At 37.1% G+C, this 10,344-nt stretch overlaps 3 protein-coding genes across 3 annotated transcripts; 1 reads left to right on the top strand and 2 right to left on the bottom strand.

The window, feature by feature from the left end:
• Positions 1 to 1,833: 1,833 nt before the first annotated feature.
• LOC108479465 (pentatricopeptide repeat-containing protein GUN1, chloroplastic-like) lies at positions 1,834 to 5,424 on the bottom strand. Its single transcript, XM_017782086.2, has 4 exons — positions 3,214 to 5,424; positions 2,532 to 2,748; positions 2,203 to 2,387; positions 1,834 to 2,132 (listed from the first exon to the last, which is right to left on the bottom strand). The coding sequence occupies exons 1-4, from the start codon at positions 5,148 to 5,150 to the stop codon at positions 1,868 to 1,870; spliced, it is 2,604 nt and encodes an 867-aa protein (XP_017637575.1). The 5' UTR covers positions 5,151 to 5,424; the 3' UTR covers positions 1,834 to 1,867.
• A 1,258-nt stretch (positions 5,425 to 6,682) lies between these two features.
• Positions 6,683 to 9,141, top strand: LOC108478726 (uncharacterized). The gene is made up of 8 exons (XM_017781196.2): positions 6,683 to 7,080; positions 7,167 to 7,234; positions 7,301 to 7,367; positions 7,452 to 7,579; positions 7,683 to 7,753; positions 8,024 to 8,092; positions 8,521 to 8,621; positions 8,796 to 9,141. The coding sequence occupies exons 1-8, from the start codon at positions 6,814 to 6,816 to the stop codon at positions 9,081 to 9,083; spliced, it is 1,059 nt and encodes a 352-aa protein (XP_017636685.1). The 5' UTR covers positions 6,683 to 6,813; the 3' UTR covers positions 9,084 to 9,141.
• A 285-nt stretch (positions 9,142 to 9,426) lies between these two features.
• LOC108477933 (pentatricopeptide repeat-containing protein At1g02370, mitochondrial) lies at positions 9,427 to 10,344 on the bottom strand. Its single transcript, XM_053022949.1, is given in 4 exon segments — positions 9,427 to 9,783; positions 9,850 to 9,910; positions 9,912 to 9,982; positions 10,037 to 10,344. Coding segments are annotated over 4 exon segments (720 nt in total). The 5' UTR covers positions 10,268 to 10,344.

Genomic DNA, 10,344 nt, shown 5'->3' on the forward strand with positions numbered 1-10,344 from the left:
GGAGTCTCAAAAACTCCACTAGTAAGGTTAGGGGGTTGGCAAGTGTATATAGGGGTATAGTGAAATATTTAAAAAAATAAATATTTGAAAGAAGAGGCACATGACAATTTTTTAAGACTATTTGTAAAACAAACAAAAATTACACCGAGTAAATTTTATGATAAGTTGTCTGAATTTAAGATTTTAATAAAAGAAAATTCATTTAAAATATTAAACAAAAACACTTTAGATTTTTTAAAAAATATATATAGGTGAGCTTAAGACGGGCTTGTGTTAGTCATTACAACTATAGGTAGGTTTGAATAAAATTTTAGGTTAATATTTTGAGTTGAACTGAGCTTGGGCAAATATAAAGTTTATAGATATCGTACATAGGCCCAGCCAAACTCAACCTATCCCAACCAACAAATACCTCTAATATCTAATATCCCTATTTATATTATGAGTAAACTACACCCAAGGTCACTAAACTAATAGTAAGTTTATATTTTGGTCATTCAACTTCAAAAAGTTACAAAATGGTCACTAAACTATTTAAAAGTTTTTATTTAAATCAATGGACTGTTAAAATTGTTGTTGTATGTCCTTCTCCATTCGCACCATCTGCACCAATAGAAAGCTCTTCTTTCCCTTCTCTTCTCCAGTTTAGTTTTTTTCATGAAACAACTTTGAATGTCACGAATTTACGAATCAAAATACAAACAACTTTCTTCTGTCCTCGACATTGACTTGTTAAATCGACTTGGATCTAAGATATGTTCTTCTACTCATCAATGGGTACTGATCCACTCTATTGATCGTCGAATCTTCGCCTAGAGTTCACTAGCTAAACTTTAAATAAATAAAAAAAAATTAACAACTCAGTGACTTAAATAAAAACTTTATAATAGTTCAATAACTTAAATGAAAACTTTTGAATAGCTCAATGATCATTTTATAACTTTTTAAAATTGAATGACTAAAATGTAAATTTAATAATAATTGAGTGACCTGAATGTAATTTACTATTGTTTCCCTTTGGAGTAAACTTTTTAGCGAAAAGGGTTTAATGAGAGAAATGTTGGTGTCAGCTTCAAATTTCCACTATTGCAAGCCATTGTTAATGAATTGGGGTGTTAATATTTTGGATTGGGTTTGGGATACGTCTAAATATAATATTATTGTATTTATTTAAATTTAGCTCAACTTAAAATATGAAATTAAATTTTCATTTAAATTCTTAATATTTTAAATGATAAATTCAAATCTATTTTAGGTGTATTCACAGACATCCATACCTAACTCATATTTGGGTTTTTTTTTTTTTTTTTTTTTGAAAAACTCTATTTTCAAACCTTTTACTTTTATCTAAATCCATCATATTTTAGCACCTTTTGACTTGGGTGGGTGAATAACCCGACCCTTAAATATACATTTGTTTTTCTCACTAACTCAAAGTAATATTATAGGAGTGGCTGTAAGTTTTTGTTTGTGCTTGCCTTGTTTCAAAGACTCTTAAAGAGGGGGCTAAATATGAATACCTGCACCCTGCATGACCTACCCTTGAAACAAAGACGATTGGCCTTCATTCGACTGGTCGGCTAAATCGAGGATATGGATTTTGTACGTGTTCTTCGTGAAATTAACGGCCTCACATACTCGTTAGCAAAACCGAGCATCAACACCAGCTCCATATTTTCTGCTAGGTTTTGATTGTATGTTATCTCCGGTTTGTTGCAGTTTAGCTTTAGCCATTCTTTACACCTTTTTCAAGTACTAAGCGTAAGTACTAAATGCAGAGCTGCAGTTCAAAAGCATGAGAAAAAGAGATAAATGTATGCCAATCATGGTATGTACGACTTGAATGGTTCTTTCTTTATACACACTGCTACAATAGGATTGTCTGTAAATTTGAGATTTCTTGAAACCTAGTGTTTTCGAGATGGGTTCTATCATCGTGAAGAACAAGTAACTTTAGGGTGCCCGATTCTCTTAACCACGCGGTGACAACTGGACCATTAGATATGAATCTACCTAAGTTACACTTAGCAAGCTGAAAGGGTGCACCCATGCCAGTCAGGAGAGCTTCAACGGCCCGCTTTAGTGCACCATCACCAATTACCTTGCTATGTTTGCCCCAACCTGTCAAAATGCTGGACAAAGAAATGGAAATTTATTTTCGGAACATGATTGTACAAGGAACATGTTAAACCGATTTGTTACCTTAACAGTTTCGGCAATTCGTGACCTTCGAAAACAACAGAACGTATGTTTAGCAACCATGCATGCACCATTGCTCGAGCAGCACCAGATGACATAAGATGCAAATCTAGGCAAGAATTAGACCATACATTCTCCCATACTTGCCGGCGTTTCCCTTCGAGAACAACCAGTTGGGCTCCCCGTTTCTATAAGGTAACATTTTAAAAAGGTCAAGCTTTTAAACCATGCAAGTTCCTAAACTTATAAAGATAGGAAGCAATAGACACTAGAGCGGAACATGACAGAGACGTGCATCAAACAAGTAAAGCAATGGAATCTCGAGAGCTAACCTGACCAAAGTGCCACAGCATGTCAGTCAGGGCATTATAAAAGGCAGAAGCAGTTGACGAGTCCATTGACTTTACTTCATCGAACAGGGATTGAGCCTGGATCCAAACATTCTCCCTATAACCCATAAGAAGCCCATGGGCAACACCGTACACCTGATTATCAAACAACCGGAGCTCTTCCAACAACATTGAAGCATCCTCGAATGAATCACAGCGGCTGCATACAGAGCAATACATAGAACTGATCATCCGCGTTTTTCAGACAAAGATTGTTTAATACGTAGAACAAGAAAGAGAAAGCTTGATGAATAAAGTCGCACTATTTGCAAATCAGATAAATCTTGCCACAAGAAGTAAATTTCAGGGCCTGATGTGCCGTGCACTTGATTTGTTCAACTGCAAGTGCAGACAGTGTCATTTTCTTGAAAAGCTAGAACACTTTCAGTTATCGTAGAGTATATGTACCACTCATGCACTAATACAGGCAAAGATGGTTGCTTGTACATAGCTAAGGAACATTAAAATGCAAGTACGGCATAAAGAAAAAGACCCTATGCATAAGTTCTCAAACTCAGTGAAGCTGAAAAGAAACAAGACTTCGCTACCACTACACCAAAATCCACATTTTCCACCAAACAGGATACAGAAAGCAACTAACTAGGAGGAAAGGTAATAACTATACCTGCAAGCATTTAAGATAGCTGAAAAGGTGACGACATTCGGTTTAATTTCCAACTCGTGCATCTTTTGAAAAACTTCCAAGATGCATAAGATTTCCTGCTTGACTCCACAACCTTTCTTTGCTTGATCTCCTTTCTCAGCAGCCAGCTGCCCGAATATTTTTATGATCCGGTTATCCTCCCCGTCTGTTAAATCAGCTTCAATCCCACGTTCAATGACCAACGAAGAAGTTTTGGTTTGCAACTCACTGATCTGACCAGTATCAGATAAGCCTTCAGAAGTTGTAGACCGACCAAAAGCATCAATTATAGAATTGTACGTAACAACATTAGGCCTAATCCCTTCCTTTGTCATCTCATCGAGCAATGATACAGCAGATTCCACCAACCCATTCTTGCACAAAGCATCAATTAATGCACTATATAGCACAACATCAGCCTTCAATCCCGCTCGCTTAAACTCTCTAAACACATCCATCGCCTCCTCATATAAACCACCCTTTGAATAAACATCGATTACGGTCGAGTAAGTCAATAAATTAGGTGATACCCTTTGTGCTTTCATCTCATCAAACAGTCTTCTAACTTCATCATACTTCCCTTGTTTCCCATATCCACCCAAAAGCGCATTGTATGTTACAACATCCTTCCTAATCCCCGAACCCTCCATCTCCCGGCAAATATCTAAAGCTTCCTCAAACCTACCAAGCTTTGCATAAATTGAAAGCAGCGTATTATACGAAACTCTATCCAAACCAATACCCAAAAACTTCATTTCATTAAACAAATTGAGTGCATCATTGAATCTACTGGCCTTTGCGTACCCATCAATCATAGTACTATAAGTAACAACATTAGGCAAAACGTTCGCAGGCATTTCCGCCATAATATCAAAAGCTAAATCCATTTGTCCACCTTTGCAAACAGCATCCAAAAGTGTATTATAAGTGAAAATATCTCGATCAATCCCTCTATTAACCATCTCACTGAACAAATTCATTGCAGCTTCCCATAAACCGCCTCTACTACATACCGCAAGCAAAGAATTAAACGTTATCCGATCCGGCTGCACTCCACCACTTAACATCTCATCGAAAATCTCCACAACCCGTTTAAACTCTACACCTCCTTTCCCACAAGCATCAATCACAGCATTATAAGTAACAGAATTCGGCTTCAACCCATAGTTTTTCATGGAATCGAAAACCTTTATGGCTTCATCATAATACCCACTTCTCCCATAAGCACTAATTAAAGCTGAGAAAGCATAAACAGTGTTTCCATAACCTTCCCTTAATGCAGTCTCGAAAATACCCATGGCAAGTTCAACTTTACCCAATCTACCAAGTATACTGATCATGGCACTAGCTAATTTGCCTTGTTCATTTTTTCTTCTTTCTCTTCTAACAGCGAATTGAAAACATTTAATGGCCTTTTCATGCTCACCTCTGTTCCCAAGCTCTCGAAGCAAGAAAGTGTAGTCATCGGAGCCACAGAGCTTAGATTCGAACGAGACGAGGACGTTTTCGAGGCTGGTTTGGCCATTAAGCAAGGCGAGTTGAAGGACTTCTTCAGCTACAGAAGTATGGCGTGTGTTGACGGTAGTTTTAGGCCGGCCCAAGTGCATTTTCGAGACGAACCTAGTCGATCGGCGGCCGGAGAAGTCAGGGGCGAGTGAAGGGAAAGGAGCAGGAGTCTGGGAGATTGGAGCACGGGCGGAGGAGGCAGTAGCGGCAGAAGCGGCGGCGGTGGTGTGTTTCGTAGCATTGGAAGACGAAGGAGGGGGTTTGGAAAGGGAGAATTTTTGGGGGTGAGGTTGGTTACGGTTGTTGTTATGGTGGTGATTACGGTGGCTTTTAAAGTGGTTTTGTGGGTACTGATGGTTCTGATAAGGCTTTGTTGTAGCTGTGATCGAACAATGCGGCGGCGTTGACGCCATTTTCAGCAACTCCACCCTAAAAAAACAGAGGATGATGGCGGCGGCGGCAGCAAACACTATATAGGGATCCTCAAAGTGATGCTAAATAGGGTTTTTGTAGGGTTTGTAAAGATGGGTAACAGTGGATTGAAACTTAGATGCCATTAGTGAAGAGACGACGGTGAAATGAAGAAAAGAAAGGTTCGGGCTGTGTTTTTTCTCTCTCTAAAATCTGAAGGGATAAGACAGAGAGAAATTGAGCTGAGTTACTTTGTTCAGACATTGATATGTACGACCCACTCGTGTCAACCGCACTCAATGCTTTCCACACACGTGGCAAGTGTAAGAATACACCTCCTGGTAAATTTATAATTTGATACATGAAGTTTTCAAGGTTTAATTCTGCCCAGATCCTGAACTCTTCTAACTTTTGAAATTTAGTCCCTGTTCTAAGGCTTGATTTAAAAACTAAAATTGGTAAAAGTGCCATGGAGGCCCTTGTACAAGAATTCAGATTGCATATTGCCCCCTCCACTAAAAAAATAGGCAAATTAGTCTTTATATGTTAGATAAAAGTGCAAACTGGTTTTTCTGTTAAAAATTTTATTCATTTCTAGTGCTAAAAACAAGTCTCTGTACGTCAGAATAAGGTGCACGTGGCATGCCGTGTGTAACTGTCTAATGATTCCGTCAATCACACCATTTTTTAACAATAGAAATGAATTAAATTTTTAACAGAAATGACTAATTTGCTCTTAATTTTGATCTAACGTACAATGTCTAATTTACCCTTTTTTTAGTAAAGGGAGCAAAATACAATTTAATTCCTAAAACAAGAGCCTCCATTATACTTATACCACTTAATTTCAATTTATTGCATATGTTCAAATTTAAAGGATTTCAGTTAGCAGTGTTATCAATTGGACTTTAGTTTTAAATTAAATAAGTAGACTCTTGAAATTAAAAGCAAAGAAATTAATTTTCAAAAGTTTTAAGAGTATAGGGAGTAAAGATAGAATATACCAATTTTAAATTCAAAAATTCTAATGAATTGTTATTAGATAAGGGTATATTATCAATAAGTACTTTTTCATATATATTTTTATACTTTAAATAAAAATACATATTTTTATCAATTTTGCAATTTCTTAGTTTTAAGTTTGATAAAGATAATTTTTATAATAAGAGTTTTACAAAACACTTGAAAGTTGTACCGTTATTTAAAAAAAATCTAATTATATATTTTTATTTATTTTACTTTGATCTATTTATCATATTTTGATCCTTGTATTTTTATGAAAAATTAATCCTTTTATTTTACTTATTTTTGTATATAAATAGCTGAACTACTAATTTCCATATCAATAATTCAACTGTAAGGTTTTTAATGTTACTAAATTATACTAGCCTTTCAATTTCACAAATTACGTTGACTAAATTATGATAAATTCAAGTAAAGGGACAAATTTCATAATTTGTATAAAATTAGAGGGATGACATTAATAATTAAACATTTAGAAAAACATGGCAATTGAGCGAATATTAGCAACGAACTTCCTGTTGTTAAGTGCGACTTTGTTTCATTGGTCAGCTAACGAATGTAATCCCAAAAAAAAAAGGTTACTATAAACAAAACAATAAAAACGGAAACACCTGCTTCTATAACGACATTTCTACCTCGACAATGGTGGTTCGGTTCCTCCTACTAGCATTCTTGGTCTTTGGGTTCGGTTTAACTAGACGGGTCAACTCGCACGAGGAATCGGGAGAATGGAGTTGTGTGTCAAACTCGAAGGAGATGCACATCCAGGCGGATTTCAAACCCGGAATCATCACCCTCGACGGCTGCGCCGATGATTGGGAAGACATTGATGGGTCCGAATTCTCCCTCCGCCCGGCCCTTGATCCAGATGAGAACCATGAGTACAAAGATGGGAAAATGACAGTGAAGGTAACTGCTCTATCAACAAATCATGAATCTCGTAAAACGGATATGAAAGATATCTTAATTTGTGTGTTTTCGTGGGATTGTCTTAGGCTTTACATGATGGAAACAGTGTCTTCTTCTTGCTCCAAGTTGATGGGAACTATGTCTACTCCAAAGGGTATGCTTCTTTTTTGGCCTTGTTTGAACATTTTGTGATGAACTGAGTGTTTACATTTCAATGCAGGGACATCAAAAAAAGCCCATCGGTGGCTCTCATGTTCCAAATCGGCGACAATGCTACCTATCATAATGTAAGTTATTCCATCAAACTCATGTTCTATGTTTAATCTTACTTTAAATACTATTTGTTTAGCTTTCTCTTGTTCTATCGTAAGATGGGCGGTTGTAAAGAACAAAAGGGGTCTTGTACCAACAAGACTTGCAAAGGCCATGAAGTCGACCTTATGCATTTCGTTATCGGAAACGCTATACCGGGAAGGCTTTACGGTGGAGGTGATAGTAGGTAATGTAGTACAACATAAATTTGTAGTACAAATTTATCTTTTTTAGCCATCACAAAAGTCAATGATGTACGTTAATATACTTTTTTTTATTCGTTGACACAGCTTTGGTCCTTTGGTTGATGCATATGCTTGGAACCCACACTGTAGATACCTTAATGGAATGGGTCCTTCTGGTAAATTAATAAGACCCTCTTATCTTAGTGATATTTGCTCTTTTTTTTTCTTTTTTCTTTTTTTGTGATAAGAATGAGGGGGGCTTCCTTTGAACATGTCAAAACAAAGTGGGATTAGGCACTAAAGAAAAAGTGACTACAGGGATCATCAAGGTGGCATTAAATCATCAAAGATGACACATCAGCAAATATGTTTTTATTTGATTGACTATGCTTTGGGTATTATCCTTAATATGTTTATGGCATTAAATCATCATTCTTCACTGTTAGGAAATCATTCTAGTGGACAGAATAACTGGAAAGGAGCATGGTGGCACAGTAGCTTTGCAGATAATTCAGGTAACTAAACTATTAGGATTATATTATAATGGAGTTGAAGATCTTAGAAAATTAGTGTATTCGGTACGAAAGGAATGATCTATATAGGCTCTATATGCATGTTTCAATGTCTTCAAAGAATCAAACCTGTTGAGTACTGATCACTGAGGCATGATTTTGGAGCTTAGACAAGCAATCTCCAGTGCATCAAATTTGCAACAATATAACAAATGAGCTTTCCTTAATGTCAAAAATAACTTTTTTTAGGGGGTTGTCCAGGGATTGAACCCGAAACTGAAGTCAACTGAAGATCTTAACACAAGTCCTTTGGTTTTGTCAACATCATTGTCTGTTGGTCTATAGGTTTTTTGTTTTCTAGCGTCTTAAGACAGTGGAGTCAATACTTCATCTTTCAAATTTTCGACCTTAAACTCGTACACTTTTAATAGGTTTTGTGGAGGAAGACAGTCCTTATTCCAAAGGAGGTGAGAAGGGAACATATTATTTCGAATTCGCTAGGCCTTTGAGGACCATGGATCGTTTACAACAGGTTATATGATCTTCTTCTAGCTTTGAGCTTTTAGTGTATTTGCTTCTAGTTAGTTTTGACTAGTAAAGCAAACAAACATATATACCTTCTGCAAGAATATCATTCAGTGGAATGTGTTAGATTTTTTACCTTGCAATAACATGACAGAAAGTAACTTCATTGTTTGGATTGCAGGATGTTCAGTTCACAATTGATTGGTCGAGCAAGATGTCTGTTGCATTCTGGTATCCAGTCGATGGGAAACAATGGGTCGGGTCTGGACATTATACCATCAATTGCGATTGGGCGTCATTGGATATTGCATTTGGTTCTATCCTAACCGATGCATCAAGAAGTGGCTGGGACATGGCCAGTGCCTTCGCCCTTTTGTTCTCAGTAGCAGCTCTTTGTATAGCCATATTTGTTTCATATCACGTTTCTAGACCCAACACTGTCAAATTTGCACCAGTAGAAAATCTTTAGATAGTAATAAAAAGGTCTGCCATAGTAATAAAAATGTCTGCTTGAGTACTTCGAACAATTCCCACTTTGTTAACTTTTTGTGATGTCTAGCAGTAAAACAAATACTGTGAGAATTAAGAAACAACCAATCCAAATGATCCAAATTTGTAGATTGGAACATGGAACAAGTTCGGATTACAACATTACTCTGGGCAAACATTCACTAGCAAATCCTGAAGCTCTTGGCTTAGTTCAATACCATCTTTTGCCAACCTTTGCCACATGTTAGGCGCTACTTTACCGGAAACTATGTAAGCTTTTAGCAATGTCCGGTAAGCATTAGAATCGAGAGGGTTGTTATTCTTTAGAATCCTTCAGAATTGCTGGGCAGTATCAACACGAAATAATCGAATACTGCAGCTATAGTTTCAGGGTAAGGACTCCAGTTCTCAGAAACTGCAGCTTCCATATGTTTAAGAGCCAAGTCAATGCGGAGTTTCTTTAAGTAGTAAACCATGAAGCGTTCCCAAGATATAGCAAAAGGACCTTTACATCTCTTCATAGCCTTATCAAACACAAGTTCAGCTTCCTCAAGCAGGTCCCCTGATAGATAACCATGGATCACGTGATCGGCCAACCTCATATCATATACGGAGCAACTATACTCCCAAACCTTAAAGCATTTCTTCAACCCCTTAAAATCCTTAAGCCTAATGAGTGACTAAACCATAACAAGGTAGCTCAAGTTGGGAACAATGAAAAAAGCTCGTTTCATAGCTTCACAAACTCGATAAGCCTCGGCTCGATTCGAAGTACCAGCATACAAGCTAATCAGAGAATGGTAAGCCTCGTGTTTTACGAGGCATCTTATCACTCTCTAACTTCCTAAGAAAAGCCTCAGCTTTTTCAAACTGGTTAGCCTGGACATAAATTGCAGCAAGAGTACTAAATTCTATCCAAGTACAGTTTCAAACTCTCTCTACACCTTCCATGTCGTTTAACTCCGCGTAGCTCCACAACAAGAATCCGTAAGTGTAGCTACTCCGCGGAATGTTTCGCTGCTTCAATTCGTCGATGAGTTCAGGAACCTTCTCAGGTTGTCCCAATTTCAAGTACAACTGCATGAGATCGTTCAAAGGCAAATCACTGTGGATGAGCTTCAATTCATCCATTAGCTTAAAGAGAGCTAATGCTTCGTCTTTCATAAGATTCAGGCATTCAAAAGAGAACAGTAGGTAAATTCATTCTTGGCCATGGGTGAAAGGGTCATTAAGTAATCCTT

This window comes from Gossypium arboreum, chromosome 12, assembly GCF_025698485.1.
Source record: "Gossypium arboreum isolate Shixiya-1 chromosome 12, ASM2569848v2, whole genome shotgun sequence".
In the NCBI taxonomy this organism is placed as follows: domain Eukaryota; kingdom Viridiplantae; phylum Streptophyta; class Magnoliopsida; order Malvales; family Malvaceae; genus Gossypium; species Gossypium arboreum.

Excerpts from the sequence above, each read along its gene's own strand:
- LOC108479465 (XM_017782086.2), bottom strand. The coding sequence starts at position 5,150 with ATGGCGTCAACGCCGCCGCATTGTTCGATCACAGCTACAACAAAGCCT. Across the intron at positions 2,749-3,213 it reads GCTATCTTAAATGCTTGCAG|CCGCTGTGATTCATTCGAGG; the intron begins GTATAGTTATTA and ends CTCTGTATGCAG. Across the intron at positions 2,133-2,202 it reads GAATTGCCGAAACTGTTAAG|CATTTTGACAGGTTGGGGCA; the intron begins GTAACAAATCGG and ends TTCTTTGTCCAG.
- LOC108478726 (XM_017781196.2), top strand. The coding sequence starts at position 6,814 with ATGGTGGTTCGGTTCCTCCTACTAGCATTCTTGGTCTTTGGGTTCGGT. Across the intron at positions 7,081-7,166 it reads ATGGGAAAATGACAGTGAAG|GCTTTACATGATGGAAACAG; the intron begins GTAACTGCTCTA and ends GGATTGTCTTAG. Across the intron at positions 7,754-8,023 it reads TAATGGAATGGGTCCTTCTG|GAAATCATTCTAGTGGACAG; the intron begins GTAAATTAATAA and ends CTTCACTGTTAG.